The 26,733-nt window shown below is 41.0% G+C and overlaps 1 protein-coding gene across 1 annotated transcript in view; it reads right to left on the minus strand.

Annotated features, from left to right (window-relative positions):
* LOC144366447 (SHC-transforming protein 3-like) overlaps positions 1–12,459 on the minus strand; it is a 76,598-nt gene extending 64,139 nt beyond the window's left edge. Inside the window, 4 exon segments of the mRNA XM_078020727.1 lie at positions 1,880–1,931; positions 6,538–6,591; positions 9,687–9,806; positions 12,361–12,459. Coding sequence (XP_077876853.1) covers positions 1,880–1,931; positions 6,538–6,591; positions 9,687–9,806; positions 12,361–12,459 — 325 coding nt within the window.
* Positions 12,460–26,733: the final 14,274 nt, after the last annotated feature.

Here is a 26,733-nt window from a genome sequence, read left to right on the forward strand (position 1 = left end):
CCATGAGCACAGGAGATTTGGGGGGACACCTCACATCCAACCATAACAACGGGCATGGTCCTACTCTCCATGGAGCTGAGCTACATGTGGTTGCTTTGAACAGAAGTACAGCAGAAATGAAGCTGCCTTTCAGAGCACTGGAAGTTTCCACTCCGGGTCTTATGGAGCCCAGAACTGCCATGTAGGAAGCTCTACTTCCTTGTCAGATGGAAGAGCCACCTGGAAAAGCCATGGGACGCCACTCAGCATAGAAGGACATGGACATGAAGCTAACTTGGACTCTCTAGATCAACATCTGAATCAGCAAAGTGGGTTGGTGTTCAACTTGTCTGGGTGACAGTCCTGACCTTGACGGGTGTGCCCCTGCTCACCGGCAACAGATGCTAGCCATCTGCAATCACCACTGAATGGCTGCTTCCCCTGAGAAATGGTGGACCAGAACATCATGTTGGCAAGGAAGCCATCATGGGGACCATTCCGAGGTCATCAAGACCACCAAGGTCCCTTTTCTTCTGTCCTCCACATTTCATAATGACCTCGTCTCTGCTCAGAAGTGACAGTTAGAAAATAGGAAGATGTCTGGGTTAGAACCTGTATGACCTCATCTGTAGAAGTCCTCCTCTCTGCCACCCAGCCAAAATGATAGTTTTTGGTGATGGATGGTCAGGCTTGCCTAGGAGAGAAGAATAGCTAAAAACTGGTTGTAAAGTCTTGTTATCTTCCATCTAAAGAAACCATTCAAAGGAAAGACAACCCCCATTGATTCACTGCTTATTAACCCAGGGTTGAAAAAGACCAGGTGGAAAATAATCCTCACACACTTAACAGAAATGAGAAGTTTTACAGCCAGGTTAGGTTCTGTTTGCAAGAGAAACAGAACCTTGCATTTGCTCTGCAAATGCCTCTTTAGGAGGAGTCATGAGTCATACAACATCACACCTAAGAAAGAAGGCGCTTGCAGGAATCCCTAGGGAGCAGGTCTCCACACTGTGGATCAATCTACCCATAAGGGTTGTCTTGAAAATATTTTCAAGATAAAAGGTTGCAGGGAGGGTGGAAAAACAGAATGCTAAGATCTCATTCATATTGAAATTTTTAAATGGGAGAGAATACACGTGTTCGGTTATGGATTTAAATAGGATGCCAAGCCAGCAGGCAAATCAGCAGTTGGTACACGGGGTAGGGTCTGGGAGGATGTGGGGGGCCAGCTGGTAGTGGAAGAAAGTGGTTTGTATTGTCATAAATACCAGCGGTGGGAGTGGCCATCCATGAGTTTTTTATTGCAGCTGTGGTATAAACACATCAGGAGCTGCCCAGCCGTCAAGAATACCACAGCATAGGTCAGCCCCACCACCCCAAGTGTGTTATCATCCAATGGGTCTTGGTATTGTAAAGGAACACCCACCCCATCTAGCCTGTGTAAGCCTAGAAGCTTAAAGTGGGATAAGGAGAAGCACCCTGAGCTTGGACACTGGGCTGTGAGCTGGGTAGGACAGTCAGAGGTGGCTCAGGTGGCTGAATCATCAGTGAGCATACACAGAGAGCTGACACTGGGCAGGAGGATCAGCAGGCATAGAGTCTTCAAAGTGTAACCAAGGACACCATCGAAGCACAGGTGGGAGCTGCTAATGTGTGAAGTCAGGTGTAGCGAACCGTAGCCATCAGGATACAGGTTTGTGTTTCAAGCTTAGCAACGTCCAGCATCTCTTAATTCAGCCAGGTGATGCTGCTACCCTTGCAAATCTCAATTATCCTTCATAATGTGATATGACACATGTTCGTTTTGGCAAAGGGAACTGAGCTAATGAGGAACATCTGGTACGAGTGTTAAGCCTGGCTGTATACAAATGAGCAATGTTGTGGGTCAAGCATGGCTTACCTCTGCGATTAACAGGGTCCTTAGCTACATAGGTGACATAGTCTGTTGTGTCCTGTTAAAGAAAAAAACAAGATGTCAGTATCACTTGTCAAGAACATCACAGGGATACAGTAGATCAACACAAGCTGATAAGGACACTTCCCACCATACAAAGAATCAAACACTGCCCACACAACAGCCCAACCTAGGCAGCTTCTGGGGATGCAGATTCAGGCTCAGTATGTCCAGGCAGGGCCTGGGGGGGCTGCATTTCCAGCCCCCCTCCTGGTGATGATGCTGCTGGCCCATGTTCACACTAGAGCAGCCGGGATAGAAGGCACCGCTCCTCTGCATGTCGGATCTCCTGGGAAGCTTCCAAAACTGAATCCTATTGCCCAGATAATTTGATTTAACTGGTTTGGCTGTGAGCCTGGAGCATCAGGAATTTTTTTAAGTCCCTAGAAAAATATTAATGTGAACCTAAGTTGAGGACCACGACTCTCAGCAATGTCCATACCTGGGGCCCTCAAATTTGAATTAATGTCAGAATCCCCTGTAAGTCTTGTTAGAACAGATTTCTGGGCCACACACTGGAATTTCCCCTCTGGTAGGTCGGGGGTAAGATCCCCAAACTGAATTCCTAACAAATCACAGCTGCCTCTGGGCTGGGGACCATGCTTTGAGAAGTACTGGTCTGGACAGATGTTCAGAGGTTGATCACAAACATCCCCTCTTGGGTGATTGAGATAAGAGAGTTCTTTTCTTCTTGGACATAAATAATAATTTTATTCCCTTAAGATATTTTATAAATATAAGTTCTATTTAGAAGTTTCACCCTTCCAAGTGAAATAAGACTTTGTTCACTTCCTTCTCATAAAACCAATGAATAGAGAAAATAAGACTTACAAAGTATGCTGAAGCTCACACCTGTCATGTGAGTGACTCAGGAGGCTGAGGCAAGAGGATCGAAAGTCCAGAGCCAGCCTCCACAACTTAACAAGGCCCTAAGCAACTTAGTGAGGCCCTGTCTGAAAATAAAAGTAAAAAGGGCTAGGAAGTGGCCCAGTGGTTAAGTGTCCTTGGATTCAATCCGCAGTGAAAAAAAAAAAAATACACTGAAGCACCCATGTGCTTGCTGGTTTCTAAAAAAGTAATAATGGAGCCAATTGTTATCTTAATTCTTGAAAGCCAAAACACTTCTCCACAAAGTTAGTATTTTCAACATAAAAAAAAAAAGAGAGAGCAACTGGATCATGGCACTCTATGTTTGAGGCTATTTACCAAACATTATGATTGCAAAGATCTTCAAGGTAATTCAGCTACTCAGGAGGCTAAGGAAGGAGGATCACGACTTTAAGACCAGCCTGAGCAACATAGCAAGACTCCTCAGGGAGAGAGGGAGAGAGAGAGAGAGAGAGAGAGAGAGAGAGAGAGAGAGAGAGAGAGAGAGAGAGAGAGAGAGAGATTGGTTCAAGGTGATTGATGTGTTCTGACTGTTGTTAGCACCTGTCAGGGTTCTCTTTGGTGACCTCTCCCCCTGTCACCGTCTATAAGCAGAGGAGACATCTCCTTCTCTCTCAACAGCGCTGCATCAGATCTTCACCGTGTCCTCTATAACGGGATCTGGTGAGGATCTGAAGCTGCTGGCAAAACTAGAGATGGCAGCTTGAAGTCAGACTCTTCCTGGCATCAAGAGAGTAAGGGTGGGAAGGGTCCTTGGGAAGCCTGTAAGAGCTTCTCAGCATCACCCTGAGAACCACAGAACCCCAGGGTGTGTTCTCCAGTGTCTGAGAGGTCACCAGATCTAAGGGTCACGATTTCCTATTTTCCCTTTCATGATAAGCTTAAGAACCTGATATCCAAGATCAGGAGGTGGCCACAGTCACCGACTTCAGGCTGAGATTTGCGATTGGGTTTCCAACATTAAGGTTGCCAGATTTTTAAAGAAAAGGAAAAGAACAGTCAGAGTAGATGCCTTTGCCCCACTGGAAGTCGACTTCTGTCACATTTGGACATAATGATGCACAGCTGCAGATTTTCCTTGAATAGGAGAAAGTGGTAGAAGAATTAAACCATCCTTATGCCCACGGTAGGAGGGAGATGCTAGATTCAAAACCTTCTGCACCAGGACAGCCAGTCTTACAGCCATCAGGAGCAGAGACTGAGTTCCAATGAACTTTGTCCATCACAATAAAGTCACGTTACTTTGAATGCCATTGGGCTTGACAGTGTTTGTTTGTATTTAATTTCCAAATTGGATTGGAGTTTAGAGTTCAATAAAAAGTATAAACAAAAGCCATCTCTTCTTGGATTCTGTACAGATTCGGGTCACATCATTAATTTGAGTCAGCATGAATGATATATTCAAGGAAATACTTAACAAAAAAAATCTTACCCTAATCTAAGAAACTCTACTCTGGCTCAAAGTTGGGGGAGGAAGGACAGTAAGAAGACTGATCTGTGTCTCTCAGATGGTCAATGGCTAAGCCTGGACATGGTTGTTCTGATTCTTGTATTGATCTCTTTCTGGAATAGTAGTAGAGTGTAACAGGATTCAAAACAATTGTTCTTGAAAAGTTCCAACAAAGGGGTTGCTGCTTCTCTACTTATTCCCTCCCCGAGAACCTCGGAGCCTGGCCATTGCTCTAAAATTCTTTTGGTGGTATTTGGACACTGCTGACCATAGTAGACTATAATTATTGTGTTGCCTCTTTGGGGAGAGGGATTAATAATATTTTCCAGTCTGTTTCATTTGATGTTTCCATCTACCATTTTCCGACTGTGTAGAACTGAGACACAAAGCATTAAACAACACATGGATTTAGCAGGAGTATCAGGACGAGGGCCTAGAGTCCTTGGTTTTACTTAAAACATTTACCAATAATAGTAATGTGGTAAAATTGTGGTTATGATTTCATTTGGAATGAGATCTCATGCACTAGCTATTTGGATTGGATAAAATGGAATGTAACTAGGCTTCCTGTCCTCTGGGATCATGCCATTTTTCTGTATTAGAAAAAAAAATCACAACAAACATAAAAGGTTATGGATTACTTTAAGCGTCAATAAATAGTTCCATTCATTAAAATGAAAAGATGATGAGTATATTTGAAGAAAAAGAACAGGCCCACATTCTGTTTATATCTTGGAGAATAAAATAATTTTATATAAGCCCATGTGTTTGGCTTTCCAGGACCTAGATATTTGTATCTCCACTCAAAATATCATCATTAAGACAAGAATTAAGAAAAGTTCCTGAAAGGAGCTATTGATGCAGTTCAATAAGATATCTGTCTGTTAGTTTTTCAAACTGGGTTACCTTTGACATTTAGGAAACTGTATTTTCCATCGCCTGCACAAGGAAGGAAAGAAGGAAGGGAAATTATGGCTCAGAGCATCACATTGGTTAAGCACTTAGACAACCACGGCAAATTACTTAGAGAGAGACAAAGGGAAGGATCTTGGTCTAGACATGTGTGTGAGTGCAGTCGGGTAGGTACTTGAACGTCCTTGCACATGAGCCCAGGAAATGTAGCATGGGTGTGCCACTGAGGACTTTCCTGTTACAATGAATTGTGAGAAATCATCAGGATCCGAAAGAAAACAAAGGTACAGTAAGAGCAGAGGAGAAAAGAAAAGGAAGCAACTGTGGTAGACTTTTTTTAAAAAGACTTTAACAAGAGTCCAAACCATTTGAACCCATGGGATGTCACTGCTAAACTGTGCTCTGGTCATCTTTGGTCAATTAAGCAAAGATGTAAGGGCAAAGATTCATGTGCAGGGTGAGCAATCCCTTCTGCCACCAAGTGCCCTGGGTGTGGGGTCTGAGGTGGGGGTGCTGGACAGGAACAGGGCACATTACCAGAGGCACTGGTCCTTGGCAGGAGCCCCCAACCCCAGCCTTGCCTACCCCTGATGCCCACCACCACTGGACACAGAGAAACACTGCTCTCTCGTTACTGAGATCTGGGTCCCTATGAGACTGTCCTTCAGAAACATCTGGAATCTGCCACAGAAATGGCTCTCTTGATTGACCTGACTCCCACTATGCCAGCAGCAGTTCTGTGACAAGGTGATCCACGTAGAAGAAATGGGAAGGTCATCAAGAAAATTGCCCTCCTGCGGCTAGCGGCAGACAGGATCCCTAGCATTAAAATAAGGAGCAGTGTGTGCCAAGCACAAGGGCTACTTGGGGGGTGGGGGAAGCAGGGCAAAGAGTGATCAAGACCCCAGCAACTCTGAAAACTGTGGTGTGGGGGTGCAATCTGCCACCTCTTAAAAAGGCCAACACTTGGGCTGGGGTTGTGGCTCAGTGACAGAGCGCTTGCTTTGCATGTGTGAGGCACTGGGTTCAATCCGCAGCACCACTTAAAAAGAAATAAACAAAATAAAGATATTGTGCCCAGGTATAGCTAAAAAAAAAAAATTTAAAAAAAAGGTCAAAGCTCCCAGAATTTCTGACGGTTTTTGGCTATGAAATAAAAATTAACAGCAGGTCCTTGACATAGGCTACCTACCCCCAAGAAATGATAGTCAAGAAGAGTTTCCAGTATTTGAGAGGGAGAAGTTGGCATCACAGTTAATTTCTATTTATTGTTCAGAGGGGGCACACTTTAAGTAAGGGTCTTTTCTTGGAAATTCCCAAAAAGTACAAGAGAAACAAGTCCAAGGACACTTACCGGATCTCCCCCAGAGGCGAAGGAGATGGACTGCATGTGATGATTCGCTATGATCTGTCAGGACCAAAACAAGAAATGACACGTACCGTTATTACCCTTCCCACGTCTTGCAAAATCAACCCTTTGTTATCCCATGATTCAAATTGGCGAGTTTTCCTGAAAACTCACAACCGTATGAAAATAGCAACTGTAAAAGTCGCGGCCGTCGACCACCTTTTGGGAGCATTCACAGCCTGATGGCTGCTGTCCAACTGGTTGGCCTCAGCGGCTTTCTGTCAGTTATCCCAGGAGCTGTGGAGCGCCAACATCAGAATTCCACCTGACAGGTGGGTGGCTGAGGCCCCAGGGACCAAGTGACTTCTTCAGAGGAACTCAGCTGTTAATCAAAGATCTCTATCCGCTGGCCAGGATCTCAAGGAAAAGTCTCACCTGCACCTCAGAATATTGCCATTTATGGTGGTTTCCAAAGCCACACCAGGACCCCCATCACAGACCCCCTAGCTAGCATGGAGGAGGAGGGGCCTGTCCCTCTCTCTTTGTCCCATTTGTGCTGTGCACAGACAAAGAAGGAAGCCAGAAACAAAGATCAAGAGCCAGTGCCATCCACAGCACTCTCGTGATTTATCAACATAGAAACCAGAGAGGACATTCCAAGTTAATTTTAAAATGGGAAATTTCCATTAGTTTTTATAAACCGCAGCATACAGTGGAATTTAGTAGACACTAAGTAAATTAGAAGCTGCCCTAAATTTAAAAAGCTCCATAAGTCTTCCATGCTATTTTTATCTTTCCAAAGACCATGTAATGACATTGGGGTACGTTTCCGGGGGTGGGGAAGAGAGCTCTTGTCTCCATCCCTACACAGCCAGGTTGATTCCTGCACAATCCCCTCAGGCCCTTGTCCTCTGGCCGGCAGTTAGGATTGACAGAGCTATATTTGTGCCATCCCAGGGATGTTTCCAAACCGGCTCCTGTAAAACCCAAATATAATCAAATGATATCACATATTTACTTTTAAATGCCTACTTTTGTTGTTGGCAATTGCAAAACTTCAGGATGTAGGAAATCCTGAGCATCTAAGGGACCATAAAGCAGTGTGCCCAAGCCCCAGATGACCTAAGCTAATAATAGTCACCCTAGAATTCTGTCCTCAGATCACGGTAGAGAGAATGGTGAGGAAATAGGACCCCCCCCCCCAAATAATGATAACGTTTTGAATTTTGCATAATTAGCTTTTGTGTATTTAATTTTTTGCTTCTAAGACAGCTCCAAAACTGGGGCTTAGAAATTAAATTGGAAAGTAAGATTTAGCAGGGGAAAAATGAAAGTCATATTTAATCAACATGATGCATGATCATTATTGTGTGACTGAATCTAATTCCCTTGAGTAACAGAAAAATTGAAAAGGGGAGGAAGAAAATTAGAGCTAATTGATTCTAATAGATAGAGTCTGTGCTTCTGCTCCAAAGGCTTTATCTCATTCTCCTACTTGGAACTCGGTGGAGTGGAGGAGGTGCTGCCCGTCTGCTCTCTCTGACAGAGCAGGAAGGATCTCACCATACAGGACTCAATTTGCTGCAGTTGACAATTACAGTCAACAGGAAGGGAGTCCAGAGCCATCTGATCTTTACCTCGGCTCTATCTGCCACCGACTGTACCTTTGTCATCTGAGTGAGTAGCACCTGGGGGTCCGGAGCCCACCCACCGAACCTAGAGGCAAGAAGATAGGAACTGGACACATCCAACCAGCCCAGGTCTCAGGTGGAGCAGGGCCAAATGCAGCAGCAGTGTCCTGGGTGCCTCTTCTCTTTTATGGAGGGGGGGAAGGAGGGAGAAGAGCCCATGGAATTGAGGGTTACAGACTGAAGAGTCCTGGAATCTGAAGTCCCCAGCAATAGAGAAAGAGAATGGGAATGAGCAGAGATGGGATGCAGGGCTGAGTGCACCAGCCACCACAAACAGCGGGGACTCCACCTGACACAGCGCAGGCCAAGGCCGGGCCTCCCCAACAAGCCTCCCCACAGCCTCAAGGGCTAATCACCCGGTCCTGGGCACAGTTAGTTAGTATGCAAAGACGAGGGATATCTGTGGGTCCCAGGAACACAGAAGAATGGAGCGAGAGTGGTATCCACTTATGCCCAAACAAAGCCTGGACATGGCTTCTCAGTTCTATGCAGAATCTAGTATTTATTTATACCTCTTGGGTAGGAGTTGGAGGCATACTGAGGATACTGCTGGTCCACCTGAGGTTATGGAGGTCAATAAACAGAAATAGGTGTAGGAACATGAAGTCAGCCACGGGCATCCTTGGTAACATGGTCAGAATCATGGAGTGTGAGGGGCAGAGGTCACATCCAATGTCCAGCTCACATTGCCAGCACTGTAGGCTGGGCAGAGCAGGGGAGGACAGAAAGATGACTATTGATTCAACCTCGACAGGCCAGCCCCTTCAAAGTTGATACAATAAAAATGTCCACTCCACATCCACTTTTTCACCAGGCAAAGTTTTCCCCTCTGCCTTATTTGACCTTCAGAATCTCCTGTTGGGAGCCAGGACCATCATTCATATACCCATTTTTTCAACTGAAGAAACTTACTACAAGAATCATAAGACACACGCTGCCCAGAAACACAATCATCCTAAATGGAATTAGCCGTACTGACCACGGCTGTGCGGCGTTGGTCAGCTCTGAATCCACCCACCCTGTCTGGGTCATGGATATGCCACATCTTATCAGCCCTGCGACACCATGAACTAAGATGTTCCAAGACCATAAACCACTAAAGAAGAAACACTTCTGTCAATCAGTCAAAGTTGATAAAATAAAAACGTCATCTATAAAAACCAATAGAACACGGTTATACAAGGGATAAGACGTCAAGAGAAGACTTTTGCACCTACATCACCTTTTTCATCACATTGCAAATAAAAACAGTTTCTTCCATTGTCCTTCGAAAAACAACAAAAAATAGTTACTAATAGCCAAATTAAAGAGAACCCATCCCACCTGTCATTCTCTTGGTGGCCAAAGTTCAGAGACTGATCCAGATTTGACCCAAACATGTTCTAACCGGGGGTCTGGTGAGGCTGCCCTGGGAAGACCATCGCTGGGCTCGTGGAGGGCCGGGAGGCCTGGGCGACCACACACCTGATTGGAGTCCGGAGTCCGCAGGTTCAGGCTGGCGGTGGAGATGGTCAGGGAGATGCTCATCCCTGCAAACTGGAGGTTGCTCTTCCCCAGGATGCTGGACAGCATTTTGCTCAGAGGCTGTGAAATCCAAGAGCATTTTTTGATCTGTTTTTGATTTATAGAAGGCCACCCTGCCGGACCTCTGCACTGGCCTCCTCTACAAGTGCGGAGACCCAGATGTTAGCCACACACACTCCGCCCCCAGCCCTCACGGACCCCTCCTCCCACCTCAGGCACCGGAAGATGAGGATGAAATGAGTGAGCTGGGAGGGAGAGAGCGGAGGCTGACTGGTGGCATCTAGAAGATGCACTGCTACCTCTCAGGAAAGACCACAGCAGACCAGTGTGGGGGGTTCTACGCAATCTCCAAGGATGGTGAGTGTTGGTTGCTAAGGGAATGAGCCCCAGCCTTCCACACAATCTCCTTCTGGGTGGGGGTTCACATAGAGAGCCCAGCTAGGATCCTGTGGCCTGAGCCAGCCCAGGGTGGACTGACCCGGGCTGGCTATTACTGGTGTCCCATCCTTCTTTCAGGAACCAAAGGGCTGCATGTTCCAGTTAGGTGCCTTCTGCCCCAGTCCCTGGTCAAATCCTGCCAACACTCATTTCTCTGTCCTTTGGGACCAACCAACCCATCTTTTCGATTTGAAGTAAAGTATTCTCTCTTTCCGGATGCCAGTTAGTTCTAACAAGGCACACACTGTTTTAATCTCCTGGGAAAGAAAAGGAAGTGACGAAGGCCAGGGTTTTCTCAAGTGGAGTCGGCAAACTGTGAGGACGCACTCCACCTGCTGAAGGTCAAGCCACAGAATGTTCTGGCAGACTGGGATAAATCACTGACACCTTTATCGGCTGGCCTTCTCTTTCTCTCTCTCTCAACCGGGCATACCCCATTTAATTAGCCAATCAGAATAGGCTTACAGTTTAGGATTTCTATCCAGCCAATGAACTTTCTCCAAAAATAACTTTTTATGGAAATCCCCTACTAAAAGGAGAAAAAAAAAACCCTCTTCCATGCTTGCCTTAGGGGACACTATTTGTGGCTACCCTGATTCAGTGTGCCCAAATCGCAGCACTTTGCTTCCAAGATAAATGCTATTTCTTTTGTCTCTCTGTGCTGATTTTTCTTTTTTTTTTTAAGTCAACACTCCTGAAAAAGTTATTTAAAAATAGAGATGCCCAGGCCCCACCTGTGAGATCTGGGTCAAGTGCACCTGAGGTGAAGCCCTGAAATGGGCACTGTTTCTTCCTCCTCCCACCAAGAGGACCTTGAGGGTAACCAAAGACTTGTGAGTACCACTCATCTTTGGGAGTGAAGTTCCCTATCTCTGTTCTCAGACACTTCTCCATCCCTGAATCCAGGATTCAGAGCCTCTCTTGGTCCTCAGTGTCTGCAGAGGATCGACCAGACCTAAACTGACACACCTGTTAATGCCACCCACGTTCTTTGCCTGCTCTCTCTCTCCAGTCGACCTGGAGGTACGTGAATGTCCCCCATCTCTGAAGACAGATACAACCTGGTGCCCTGGGAATAGCAAAGCCAGGCTCACCAACTGCCCAAATGATCTGGAATGGCTCAGCCTCCAGAGTCGATTCAGGGTTCTCTAAGGTATGCTTTCCGCACAATTCAGTCCAGTCCTAGAAAGCCCATGATTGTGGGTGCCAGTCAACGTCGTCACCAGACGATTAACTGAAGAGGGTTTTCTCTGATTTCTCTTCACTAGGATTTTTCCCTGTCTTGTGAAACCATATTCAGGGTAAAAAGAATATGAAGTTGAACACTCAGGCTCTGGAGCAGGTGGTTTGGGCTCAACCTAACTCCACCACCTGCTCAAGCTCTGCATCTCATCTCATTTCTGCCTCTCAGTTCTCATCATCTGTGACGTGAGGATTTCCAGTGGTGTGTGGAGCTAGCTAGTATCAGCAAAGGAGACACAATTAGACATTTATATGAGCTGGCTAATATACAGATTTCTTAAACTTTAACTTATACAGACTCACAATTAAATAGAACTCATCTCAAGAGCAGACCATAAATGCCCAACACTCCATATCCTACTGGTTTTGTTGCATAAAATATGAACTCTGCCTTTCAGGTTATGTTTACTGTACCTTGGTGGTACAAGTACTGTGTAGTGATGTGTTACTGTACGTCTCTTTCCTGACTCCATTTCTGGAGATGCATGATAAAAGCTTGTGCTCAGCACATGAAAGTATTTACACCACAGAAATTGGCAGATGCTGCAGATTCAGTGCTTCTTGTTCCCCCTCTCAACCCTAAGAGGTGGTTGTTAAGCATTTTTTCCAGCACACCACTGGGAGGTCTACCACAAAGCATAGTTAGGATGGAGTGAACTAAATTCTACAAAGTGCTTTAAGGACACAGAAGCCTGGCCAAGTGTTTGCTGCCCTTGCTGTCCTATTGTTTAAGCCACAGGGAGTAACCAAGGTTTCTGCTTTTGGACAGCCGTGACAGCTCACTGTCCCCAGCCACGTGAGGGAGCAATCTCATCTCTCTTTGCTGGTAAAAACAACAAGAGCAAGGCCAGGGGAAGAGGACAAGGAGCAGTTGTGTGGTTGAAGGCCCTGGGAGGTGAGAGAGGACAGAAAGGAGGAGACAGACACGTAGTACCTTTCTCTTCTTGAAGGCTCCTTTGGCACCGGGTACAGCTTCGCACACATGGCTGATGGCTTCCCTTAGGAGGACAGGGAGAGAGATCCATTTAATCATGTGTCAATTGGCATTATAGACCCCAGAAACTCGCCACTCAAAAGCCCACAGAAAATAACTGCCTGCTTCTCTCAACAGAGAAAATAGACCTGCCCTCCACCCCTCCTGTAAAAAGTGAGACTAAACAAAACACAGACAGGTCAACTTAAACCTCTAACTAGCCACACCCAGGCTCTTTTCATCATGATAGTTGGTGCTAATAGTGTTATATGACCAATGGCACAGGTTTTGTTTTTCTTTTTTCCAGAGTCTGTTTTTTATTTTATCTTATTTTATTTAGAGAAAGAGAGAGAGAATTTTTAATATCTATTTTTTAGTTTTCAGCGGACACAACATCTTTGTATGTGGTGCTGAGGATTAAACCAGGGTTACACGCATGCCAGGCGAGCATGCTACCGCTTGAGCCACATCCCCGGCCCCTAGAGTCTGTTTTTTAAAATCAGCACCCTCAAGTGTACTTTTCCCAGGGTTATCTTCATTGCTGTGGTCAGGGCACTAGGGCCAAACCTGATTAATCAATCAGTCACTGCTATTGATCAACATTCTACTGAAGTGAGTTAGAAAGTAATTGAAATAAATTTGCTCCTTGGAGTTTGATACCCAGCTTCTGCACTTATAAATACAGACAGTCCTGGTTTACAGTGATTCAATTTACAATTTTCCGACTTTACCAGGGTGTGAAAGCAATACAGAGTCAGTAGAAATCATGCTTGAATCTTGAATTCCATTTTTTTTTAAGTTTTAGGCTTTCAAAATATTTTGTTTTGCTTTTCATTAATATGCATTAATTGTATGTGAATTAATGGTGTCCAGTGTGATATTTCCACACATGTATAAAGCATGCTTTGATCAAATCCAGCCTCCATTTATTAAACCCCCTTTCCAAATGTTAGTCATCGATATCCTACATTCAGGTGAATATTTTTAGCTTTCCCAAATGAAAAAGGTATTGTCCTTCTGTGTCTGGCTTATTTCACTTAACATGATGTCCCCCAGTCCCATCCATATGATCCTCTCTGGACAAGGGCGGTGAACCTGGGCTCCCAGTCTGGATGGAGGGTGAGAGACCACCACTCCACAGAGTGCTGTTGCTGTGCTAGCATCTTCCATGAGTCCAACTGATGCATTTTTCACTTACAAAATTTTCAACTTATGACAGATTTATAAGTCCAAAAGAAGCTGCACCATAAAATCAAGAGTTTAGAAGAAGAAAAGGAGCTCCCGTTGTGTGTAACTGAGTCAGAAATGAGGCTATTGCAGGGTAGGTCCTTGGAACAGCATTGGTTGAGTGGCTACTCCGTGTCAAGCACCATCCTGGTTCAAGGAGTCAAAGAGTATGCGTAATGTTGAGGGACACTGAAGGGGGACCAACAGGACAGGGGTCTCACAGACGGGTCTGGCCACACTTGGGCAGGAAGTCAGGGAAGAATGTGGAGTAAAGGTTTCTGAGGTGCACATACAGGCAGTGGAAGCCTGTGGTGCATTGGAAGGGGACACCCGGAAGCAGACATAGTTCAACTCCATGACTCAGCCAAGGTGAGGAATGACGGGGAGACAGGGTGAAGGTGGCTACAAAATCAGGAGCCCAACAAGGGGATGCACTGAGGACTTCTCAACTCCCACAAAAAAACAAAGAGAAAATATTTCAATAGCAGAGAACAAATAAACAGAAATCTGGAGAAATGAGGAATGGTAAAAAAAAGAAAAGAAAAGATAATGGTCCTCAGCAACCTCCCACAAACTTTGCAAACAAAGTGCTTCTTGCATTTAATTTTTTTTTATTGTTGGTCGTTCAAAACATTACACAGTTCTTAATACATCATCTTTCACAGTTTGATTCAAGTGGGTTATGAACTCCCAACTTTACCCCGTATACAGATTGCTGTTTCACATCAGTTACCCTTCCATTGATTGACATATTGCCTTTCTAGTGTCTGATGTATTCTGCTGTCTGTCCTATTCTCTACTATCCCCCCTCCATTGCATTTAATTTTTATCTATCATCTGGAGGACAAGTAATCACTATTGCAATGCAAGGCTCTTAGGAGAAATATGTCCCTGTCTAATTAGGCAAGAGCTTGTCTCAACAAGATTCCCATTTGCCATTCAATTCATTGTAAAGAGTGGGGAAGGAAATATTTTTCTAGAAGTTCGGATGCCAAGAAAACTATATGAATAATCACGACTTGGAAAAAGTGAAGAAAGAAGCCAATGATTTTGATGCTTTTATGCTTCCTCCAATTTTTTAAATAATATCCCAAATTTGGTTCTAGCAAAACGGTCAAATATGTGTCACCCAAAATACTGTCTAAAAGTAAACTCCTTGTTACTTTTAGAAGAAGGTTACATTGTCTTTTTATAGAATCATAAAAACCTCAGTATCTATATTTTATCTCTTTAAATTTTTTTTAAAAATCAGGTCCATGACCCTCTGCACTATGCTTATTAAGTGAATTGATATATTTAGCTCAGTGCAGCTGCTAAATCTCTGATGGTCCAAGAAGATGGTCAAAGGGAAAATCTCAGAGGATGTTTTAAAAGTTAGTCCTAAGAGAGGAGATGGGCTCTAGGGTTCCAGAACAATAAGAGAAAGAGAGAGAGAGAGAGAGAGAGAGAGAGAGAGAGAGAGAGAGAGAGAGAGTGTTAAAAGACTGGAAGTTGCTAACCCCTTCCACTTTTTGTGTTGCTCACTGATCTGTCCGTCAGAGTGGCCTAAAACTGAAGCTGGTTGAGGTAGCTCTCAGCTTCCCTTCTCACCAGTACAAGGTAGGATGGAATGGGAAGTACTGTAGACTGAAGTTTTGTCTGGGAAGACAAGATTGAGGCATTCCGGGGGGAGCTGCTGCAGAGATATATGAGGAGGAATCCAGCAGTGGGGGCTTAAGTCTAATAAGGCCTCAGGGGTCTTGTTGGATGGTATCTGCTTTAAAGAGAGAGATTCGACCAACACACCCTGAGGACCTTGCAAATGCTGAGTTCTACTGAGAGTCTGGATGTCAGGGATCTCCCAAGAATTCTACTCACACAGCAGAAGAGCCAGTCCACACACTCTGCTAGCCACAAATGTGAACTTGTCAGGCTTAGTCCCTGAGTGAATGCACCCTCCTGTTCAGTGTCCCATCTCTCTCCAGCTGGTCATGTGAGTTGCCAGATTCAAAGGGAAGATGAGTTAGATTTGCCTTTATTTTTCTGACTTAAATCCCCTTGGGCAAATCCTTATGATTGTTTCACTCATGCTCTGCTAGGTACACTCTAGACCACACCTAGGCACTTGTGGTAGCAGTATGGCAATGTTTGCCATGATCATCCAGGCTCCTGCAGCAGGGGGCTGCAGTGTGCCCTCTTCAGTGCGACTCCCAGCCTCAGCTTTCCATGGCCAGTTAAAAAATGCAGACAGCTTTTCAAATACCCGTTCACTGTGAAGATTCTGGAGCAACAAAGTTTAGTCAATTTTTCTGATCCCCAGGATTTCCATGCCAATTCGCACTGTGATTCTCTTTCTGTAACCCCTCTCCTTTATGGTGACCTCTGCTGGCAGCAGTATAATGTGACTCAGCTCCAAAGTACACTTTGTAATTTGAAGTTCTATGCACCTAAACTCATAAGTCTCTAAGACACTCTGTCCAATTTGAATTTTAGTTAAATCCCTCTCTTACGATTTAGATAATAGATGTGCCCCCAGGTGTGTGACAAATTGCAAGAGGTTTTAGAGGTGTAAAGATTGGGTAATGAAAGTCTTAACCCAATCAGTGCATTAATACCATGATAAGGATCAATTGGGTGATAACTGTAGGCAGGTAGGGTGTGACTGGAGGATGTGGGCCCTGCTGAGGGTGAGGCTTTAGGGTGTATATTTTGTTCTTATTCAGGAGTCTCTCTCTCTCTCTCTCTCTCTCTCTCTCTCTCTCTCTCTCTCTCTCTCTCTCTCACACACACACACACACACACACACACACACCCTTACAAACCATATATTATTTGCTGTGGTAAATATGCATAACATGTAAATTGAGTGACATGTATTTTGCATTATTGTGCAACTAGCACCAACAATCATCTCCAGAGATTTTTTTTATTCTCCTAAACTAAAAGTCTATACCAATTAAACAACATCTCCTATTTCATTTTTCCCCCAAAACTACCATTTTACTTTCAGTCCATGAATTTGACTACCCCAGGTATCTCACAAAAATAGGATCTTATTGGTTTGGTTGTGTTCAAGCTTCAACCATTTGGTAAAATGTGTCATTATAACTTAAGGCTGGGAAATATTCTATTGACTGTATTGGCCACATTTTGTGTATCCATTCTTCCATTGATGCATATTTTGGAGTTTTCTTACCTTCAGCTATTTTGGGTAAACATGGATGTACAAATATCTATCTATTCCAGTGCATACTTTCAATTGTTTTAGGCAAATATCCTTAAATGGAGTTCTAGATCATATGGTAAGTTCTGCTTAATTTTTTATTTTTTGATCCACATTATACAGAAACCTGAAGTTGGACTAAGGTGAAAACTTAGGACCTTCTTAGATCTATCCTGGACATTCATGGTGTTCTAATGCCCCAGGAGTATGTCAGACATACTTGATGTCATTTATGAACAGCTCTTATGGTTTGTATGTGGGGTGTCCCCCAATAGCTCATGTGTGGGTCAATGCAAGTAGGTTTAAAGGTAAAAATGTTTAAGTTATAATAGTTGTAACTAGTGAATTAATCACCTGATGGATTAACTTAGTTGTAACTGCAGGCAGGTAGCTATGGCTGGAGGAAGTAGGGCATTGGGGTTTGCCTTTGGGGTATATATTTGCATCTGGCAAGTAGATATTTCTCTTTGCTTCCTGATAATAATATGAGCTGCTTCCCTCCACCATACTCTTCTGCCATGATGTTCAATTTTTCATTGAGACTCAAGGAATGGACTGGCTGTCTATTGACTGATACCATTGAAATAATGAGCCTTCAAATAAAATTTTCCACCTCTAACTTTACTCTTTTCAGTTCTTTGAGTCACAGAAGTGAAAATGCTGACTAAAACAAGTTCATTAATCATCTTTTTATTTTAAGCTTCTTAGTTAACCTATTAATTTCTTCAACTATTATTCATGATTTCAGTCATCCACAATGCTCAAAAATTGCCTCCAATTGTCTTCCACATATGGCTTTGGTACTAGGAAAGCTCAGAGTCCTGGCAATATACAAATAGCTCTACATGTGGGATCTTCAAGAGATCCACAAAATGAGTCAAATTATGACAAGATTCTGGAAAAGAGCTTTGAGGGAGCTCCAACTCCATGCTGCTGTCTCCGGTGTCAGACTTTTGTTTTCACCGTGGGCTATCTCTTTTCAGTGCTCCACTACATGTGGAGATGTAGAGAGGGAACAAGACAACAAGAGAACAAGACAATATCACTATTCTCACTAAGATATATGCACTTTTGTTTAAAAACTCTTGAAATATTTCTGAAAACTTTGGCTAATTTCCAGAAGTCTGAAAAAAAAGTTCAATTCATTGTGCTCTCATTGTTTCATGTTGAAGGGAATTTTCAGGAGTCTATCATTTTTTTACTGACATCCTCCAGTATACTATTACATAGAAGTAATAGAGTGGATAACCTTACTTATCTCAATTTTATGGGGAAAGAGTTCAATATTTCAAGGTTAATAAAAATATATTTTGTAAGATTTTGAAATTATCCTCTTTTAAAATATGGAGATCCTTCTTTTTCTTAGTTTATTTAAAGTAATTAATTTAACTAGGTTTTGAATATTACCTAAAGGGTGTTTTTGACATTTATTGAGGTGATCACATGTTTGTCAGATGTTCTTCAATTATTGCTACACATTGTACTATAAATTAGTGTAATGATAATCTGAGGTTCAGGATGACTTTACCTTTCTCCAGCCAGAAGTATGTGTTCAGGAAGCATGTTTAAGGGTAGATCAATGTAATTAGTGAATATAATTATTCAATCCAGGACTCTGGCCTTAAGGATTGTCTTCAACTTCATGCCTATCTTTATCTTTGAATATAGACTTTCATGGTGACCTTTAGGCATCAACTGAGACCAAGGTATTTAGTTTGTTTTTCCTATTTGATAGGCTCTCAACTCCATATTTTTATTGTATTGCTCAGAATCTGACAAAAATGCTTTTTCAATTCTAAATCTCTTAAATGAAATGGTCAGTCTTTCAGCCTCTTACCTCCTGATTTTCAATCCACAATCATTTCAAATCTCATAAAATATCAGGCTTTCCAATGTGAATTTCTCAATCACTCTGTTTTCTTATTCCCACATTTGACATTGTTTCATGATCATAAATAAATATTTATTTGTGTGTGTGTGTGTGTGTGTGTGTGTGTGAGAGAGAGAGAGAGAGAGAGAGAGAGAGAGAGAGAGAGAGAGAGAGAATCACTGAAAGAGCAAGACATGGAAGTACACAATCAGTAACATAGATTAGACACCTTTTTTTCAAAATTTTGTGATCATTGTAATTAAATACAGTTTGCAGATAATAAGATTTTTTTACTTGAGAAATCCATGAAAGTCAACCCATGGATTTACCAAAGAATTTTAATCCTCAGTATTTACAAAGGCTTGGACAAACTGTCCTTAGTTATACTGACAGTTAAAAAGTAAACATTTATGTAGTATTTAATGTGCTATGTTTCATTCTCTCTGAAAATAAAAGCTCATATACACTATAGTGCACCCATTCTATATCTAGAAAAACATCCGAAGAAGTCCATAAGTAAAAATATATGTACTCATATATATTTATATATATATATATATATTTTAAACTCAGTTTTCTTTTTTTAGTTGTAGTTGGACACAATATCTTTATTTTATTTATTTATATGTGGTTCTGAAGATAAAACCCAGGGCCTCATATATGCTAGGTGAGTATTCTACCACTGAGCCACAACCCCAGCCCTGCACATAATCTTTTTATATTAAAAATTCAAAAATAATCTAAATATCATCAAAGAGGTATACCTATATAAAAAAAGAAAGTATTTTTGGCAATTATGAAATAGCCAAACAATGGGGCATTATATATTACATTAATTTATACTACTTGTAAAAATATCTATGACATGTAATTATACAAATGTCATTTTCAAATCACAGATGTTTTGTATACACACATATGTATTTATTCCTGTTTGTCTGTGTTCAAATATCACCATATGTATATTTTCTCCTCTTTTCTGACTTGTCTTAGATTTATTTGTCTCTATGTGGGAGGTTGGGGCAGTCTAACCAGTAGAGGTATAAAGAAAGGGTATATTTGGACAAATTGGAAATTCAGATTGTACCTCATGCTATTCCCTCTAGCTGGAATGATATTTCCATGTTTTTCCCTGTATGCATACACATATACATACATTTACATATAAATACATAAATGCATGTCACATTCACAATTATATTCTAGTAACCATTGGAAAAGACAAAAGGTACATATGACTCTCAAGTGATTATTTCCCAGGAAATTTACATATGAGTTTGTAGTGGCATACCCTCCTCCACAGAAAATCTTAATTAATCTTCTCTAGAGACCCTCACCATAAATGTACTTAGACTATCAGCAAGAATTTCTGCAACAGAGTTTTCAGGCAGAAGGAGGGAGGGTATGCTTATGCTTGTAGCACCAGATTGCTATAAGAAAGAAACCCAAGGCTTTCACAGAGGCATTTTCATTTCAAAGAAAAATAATCAGATTCTGAGGAGCTAACAGAGAAATGTCCTTGATTTTGTATCTAGGACTGGGTTCCACTGTTCTGAAAAAAGTTGCTTTTGTGCAGACTTCTACCTATTGTGAGGCTCTGAGTTCCCCCAACACACTGGGTATAAAGTTCTGAACCTCCCTGAACTTGGGGTTAAGAGGGATGATTTGATAGAGGCAAAATGCCCCCCTTTTGAATATGGGTGTGGACAATAAATCTGCTTCCTTCTCTACTTCCATGTCTGGCCTCGTCTGGCCTACTTCAAGTTGGGCAAATTTCATATTTTTTTAAATAATTATAAAGTCAGAGAATAATCTCTGATTGTTAATTTTGATTATAACAAAATATTAAATTTATAAGGTGCTTTCTGTTTGGTAGGCACTGCAAGTTATATGTGATTTATGACCTTAGGACTATGTTACAAGAAGATTTTTATTGGATATACAACAGTAAGATTTCTTTCATGCAGACAAATTTGAACTGGATCTTGAATGGTGGTCAAAATTAATAGACAAAGAGCTTATGGATGGAATTCTTGCCATTAAGGGGTGCAGAATGATTGACATACTAGTCAGAAAAAAAATCAAGCAACAATGATGATAACAACAACAAAAAGCACTTGTTCAAATGACTGCAGGGTCTCCTTCAGAACTCTGGTAATCTTTCTTCAGACTGGCATGAAACAGAGCTCATATAAGGGTGGTATAGAGCCTAGCCCAAATGCAGGTGGGGTGGTGTTAGTGTCTTTTGGATCAACCAGAGATTTCTAGGTAAAATCCTGTAAAATATTGCTTAGGATTAAATACAACTCCATGCAGGACTAGTCCTCTCCTGCACAATCTCTGTTTACAAAAATGACAGATGAATTGATTATACATTTAATTCTATTTCCAAGTTATCAGATGGGAAGGATTAAAGAAAGGTGGAATTGATGAATATATTAATAAATGGCTGATATTCATGTATAGAATCTAGCTTCCTTCCTTCCTAATATCTACATTTTTCCTGGAAACTGACTTCTAGGGACTATGTTAAGCAAGGAGCCAGGTCTTTTGAATTCAGAGAACTGGGTATTAAAAAGTTTAGAGTAATTATTCTTTCAGTCCCACCTCTTGAGCCATAGTTTCAGCAGTGCAGCAGTGACTGTATTTATCTATCAATACACACCTTTGCATTTTAGGCATCCACTGTATCTTGGCTAAATGTCTATTTGGCTTCCAATGACATCCACTGTCCCTTGCACCTTTCAACCTGGGATGATAACATCTTCCTGTTGATGCTAGTCCCTAATCCTTTACTACACTTTGCCACTTCCCTTGTCCTGTGCACACCTCTGAAAAACAGCCTCCTCATTAAAAGATTCAATTAATATGTTTGAGTGTGTGCCACCTGTTTCTTTCAAAGATCCTTACAAATTAAGAGAAAACACTTAAAGGTTACTTCCTTAATTTTTTTTTTCCTTTCACTCTAACTGCTCTTCTTCTACCCCAGTAAGACCAGGAAGGAGCTTCGGTCACTGGGCTCTCACAGCAGCCTCTATCATAGCATTGGTCACACTGCAGTTTTATTGCCTGTGAATTCTTCTTCCTCTCTCTTAGGAGACAGATCTGTTTCTTATTCACATTTGTATCCCTGGATCTCAGTGTGGGATTGATACACATAAGGTGATCAGTAATGCTATTGATTGAACTGGTTTTTCAGGGAAATGAGAAGATTCTTGGTAGAACTGGACTTCTAGTTGCTCCTGAGAATCTTTTCAGGGTCAGGAAGCAGAATTGGTGGGTAGATCCTCCAAACAACCTGGACATTGGGAGTAGTGCCTCTGGCTTCAGAGAAATGGCCATGTGTACAGCCCAGAGTAGCCTCCACACAAAGCCCATTCTTATCTCACTCGTCCCCAGATGCACAGATGAAAACTAGCTTGCTTGCCTGATGAGAAAGCCATGAAGTAGTCACACTTCTTAAAGTTGTCACTTTCATACAAAAAGTGATCAGGGTCAAACTTCTCTAGGCTGGGAAACTCTCTATCATCATGCAGGACAGAAGTCTTGAATGTCATTGTGTCTGTTACCTGATAGAAGGAAAAACAGATGAACTAGTTTATAAAGGAGTCATGGAACTTAAAAAGAATTAAACATTCCTCACCTAATCTCCTTGTTTTATAATAGAGGAGAGGGAGGCACACACACAAAAAGAGAATTTATTTGCTCCATGTCACATAACAAAATAACAGTGAAGCCAAATATGTCTTAAACCATGTAATGCCTGGTCCAGAACACTGTGCATTGCCTGCAAGGCCATCCTAACTAGGGTGTAGTCTGACAGCAGCACTTGCTGTACAGAAGATCAAGGAAGCTCTATGAAGTGCATTGGTCTCGACCAACAAATTGCAGTATTGTCTCACAGAGCTGATGTCACTAAAAATTCAGCTAATTTTTCTTATTATTTTTTATTTTTTAAAAAATTTTATTTATATTTTTTATAGACTCAAGTATGAGGATTTCTTCAAGCCTCAATTCCTTGAATGGTCGTATTCTTGAAAAACTTTCAATTTCCTAGCAAGATGAGAAAGTGTAAGTATGCACTCCTATTGCTATGTTCCTTTAAAAACTGTAACATCATCTTTGTAGAGAGCATTTCCAATTTCTAGATATAATTTGCACATCCTCTTCCTTTTAAATATCGAGTGACTGTTCTCAATGTTCTTCTGTGAACTGGGTTTTCCTACATAGTATTATTCTCTTATGTTGTGTTTTATTTTCATTTATCTCTGAATATTTTCTAGTTTTCCTAGTGATTTCTTTTTTTAACCTATTGGTTGTCCAGGAGTATGTCCTTTAACATCCACATTTCCTTCTGTTGTTGATTTGTATTTTCATTCCATTGTGATCAGAGAAGATACTTGGTATGACTTTAATATTTTAAAATCAATTGAGAATTATGCATGATCTACACATGGTTTATCCTGGAGAACATTCTTTGTGTATCTGAGTAGAATGTGGATTCTATAATTGTTAAGAAAAGTGTCCTGTTATGTGTTTGTTAGCTATTGTTGATATCTGATGCTGCTTAAATCTTCCATTTTCTTTTTGGTGTTTGTCCAGATGCTCAATTTCTTATTGAAAGTTGAGTGTTGGAATGCCCCACTTCTATTTTACAACTATTTGTCTCTTCAATTATCAACGCTTGCTTTTTACAATTTTAGGATCTCTTGATTGTTACATATACACTTATAATGTATGTTGTACATAAATTCACCTCTTTTCTAATATAAAATACTCTCATTTCTAATATAAAATGTCTAATTTCATTTTAAACTTTTTTCTTTTTAGATATAGATGACAGTAGAGTGTATTTTGACATTATATATTCATGGAATAAAACTTATTCTAATTAGGATCCCATGCTTGTGGTTGTATATGATGTGGAGTTACACTGGTCATGTATTCATATATAAACACAGGAAAGCTTTGTCTGATTCATTGTACTGTTTTTCCTATTCTCATTCCACCTCTCTTCCATTTATTCTCTTTTCCCTAATCCTATGAACTTCTATTTCCTGCCCCTCCCATCTTATGTATGTTAGCACTTGCATATCAGAAAGAACATTCAGCCTTTCAGCAAAATTTTTATATTTATTTTTTGGTTGTAGTTGGACACAATACCTTTCTTTTATTTATTTATTTTTATGTGGTGCAGAGAATCGAACCCAGGGCCTTGCATGTGCTATGTGAACACTCTACTGCTGAGCTAAAACCTCATCCCCTAAGCAAATTTTTATTGATATCTATTGTGTGATATGAGTATACCATCCCCAGATTTGGTTACTAATTGCATAGAAAATTATCCATTTTTTAAGAGAGGAGAGAGAGAGACAGAGAAAGAGAGAGAGAGAGAGAGAGAGAGAGAGAGAGAGAGAGAGAGAAATCTGTATTTTTTAATAGTTATTTTTTAGTTTTCGTTGGACACAACATCTTTATTTTATTTTTATGTGATGTTGAGTATTGAATCCAGTGCCCCACGCATGCCAGGTGAGCATGCTACCACTTGAGCCACATCCCCAGCCCAAATTATCCATTTTTTAACTTTTAATGCAACTGTGTTTGATATAAATCTGTCTCTTATAGATTGTACATTCCTTATATATCTATATTTTTAATGGTATTTCTTAATACTTTTACAGTTCAACAGCTGAATCATATTAACAATCCTTGTTCTACTATAATGCTATATACCCTATATACTTTTGGTTTCTCATTTCTTCTATTATTGACTTAAGTTTTATTTGATCATCATTGTTTATATTGAGCTTTTTTATTCTGTTTTGATATTTAAGTTATAATTTTAGTAGTTACCATGAGGATTGCTGTTAGCATTCTAAATTTACAAATATCTAACTTGAAATGATTCTCAGTTAGCTTTCAATTGCATACAACTAATTCTGCTCTGATCCAAAAATATTCACCTTTGTCTTTTTTTGGTCACAAATTATATCTTCCTATGTCGTGTGTCCATAGCATATATTTATTATTATTTCTTTAAAATAATATAGAAACAAAAGGAGAGTTAAATACAAATGTAGAATTCTATTGATATTTATATTTTGGTAAAATTAATACTTCATCAGAATTATTTCTTAAATTCGCAGAAATTTGTTTTCAGATATCCTTTTTCCTTTTTTTTCTCATTTTAGTGGTTCTCTTTAGTTATATATGAGTAGAATATATTTTGATATAATTATATAAGCATAAAATGCAACTTATTTTAATCACACTCCAATTTTTGTGGATTACATGATGGTGGGATTTGCTCTGGCATATTTATATATTACATAAGAAATAGAATGTTGAGTTGTTTTGGCCCTTCTTGTATGATGGATGTACTCTGAAGAATTTCCTTATCTTTTGGTATATGTTGAAATGTCTTAATTTCCCACATATTGTGAAAGGATAGTGTTGTCAGGCAGAAAATTCTTCATTGACAAATTTCCTATCAGTACTTTAAATCCATAATGCCACAGATCAATGCCTTCCCATCATTTCTGAGGAAAAGCCAACTGTTACTTTTATGAAAGATACTTTATGTGATGTTTCACTTCTGTCTTTCTTCTTTCAACAGTCTCTGTCTATAGTTTTGAAGTTTGTTTAAAATATGCCTTGATATGAGTCTCTTAGGTTTTATCCCACTTGGAGTTTAGTTTCCAGCATGGGTAGAGTCATGACTTTTTTTAAATGTTAAAATTTTCAGCCTTTATTTCTTCAGAGATGATATGCCTCTGCATGGAGAGCAAATGGAGACAGAATCAAGGTGCAGAGGCAAAGCAAAGGATCCTCATCCAAGCTGTCAAATTTATTTATATCAATAGGTTACATTAGGTCATTGGCGTCATTAGTACATATCGTTCATTATCACAGGTTACAGAGTTGGCAACATTATGCAGCTTATTCCTTAGCTACATACCAAGATGTAATGTGAAAATTTAGGAGCTTTGTGTAGCTCTCATGAATGTTCATTGTAGGGTCTGGGATTGTGTCTCAGTGGTAGAGCTCTTGTGCAATAAATGTGAGGCACTGGGTTCAATCCTCAGCAACACATAAGAATAAATAAACAAAATAAAGGTTTATGTACATCTACAACTAAAAGAAATTTAAAAAAAAAGAATTGTGTGGGATCAATCTTATTCAGCGAGGGGGTCCACAGAACAGGGTAGAGGACAGTGTTGCTGCGGAGTCCCTAATCAAGACCTTCAGAGACCAAGCAGGAAACAGATCTAATTTTATTGCACAGTTACCATATATACATACTCAGATAGTAGCTAAGCAGATTACAGGCAGCCACCAATGCAATTTCTGCTAACTGTCCTTGCAGCGATCAATCAAGGAGTGATCCATGGAGCAAGCTCAGGGTCTGCAACACATGGCCTCACACTTAGGGCTGTGCCTACGGGGTAAGTGGCCTGCTGCTCAGGTGCTTGGCATGAGGGAGTGGCCTGTCACTCAGATGCCCTTAACCTATGCCATGTATGCAGTACTCCATGCACTTTGTCCTCAAAAAAGAATATCCATTGCATAAGGTAACTGTTATGTAGACAAGTTTAGATGCAGTGAAGCATTGTGGTTGTCTAAAAGAGAGTTCCTCTATTCCCAGGAGCGGAGTGTTGATCCTGTACATATATATAGGTTGATGCTCTACATATAATAGTTATCTTACTAGTTCCTGGGAGAAACTGCAATATATTCCAACTGTTGATAACAAAATGCCTATTATTCCTCGGGAGTTTGCTCACCAGAAGAAATTTGCTGTCTTTTACATTTCCACAGTCAGAACCCTCATATGCCTCTTTTGTCTCTCTTCCCTTTCTGGGACTTCCATCAAGGTTGGAAGTCATAATAGATGGAAGTCCATAATCGTCTTGGTTCTATTCATTTTCTTTTGTTCCTTTTTCTTTATGCTATTCATACTGAAATGTTTCTGTTGTTCAGTCCTCATGTTTGCTATTTTTTTCTTCCATTCCTTGAAGTCTGCTGTTGAACTTCT

Source organism: Ictidomys tridecemlineatus, chromosome 9 (assembly GCF_052094955.1).
Source record: "Ictidomys tridecemlineatus isolate mIctTri1 chromosome 9, mIctTri1.hap1, whole genome shotgun sequence".
NCBI classification, from domain to species: Eukaryota; Metazoa; Chordata; class Mammalia; order Rodentia; family Sciuridae; genus Ictidomys; species Ictidomys tridecemlineatus.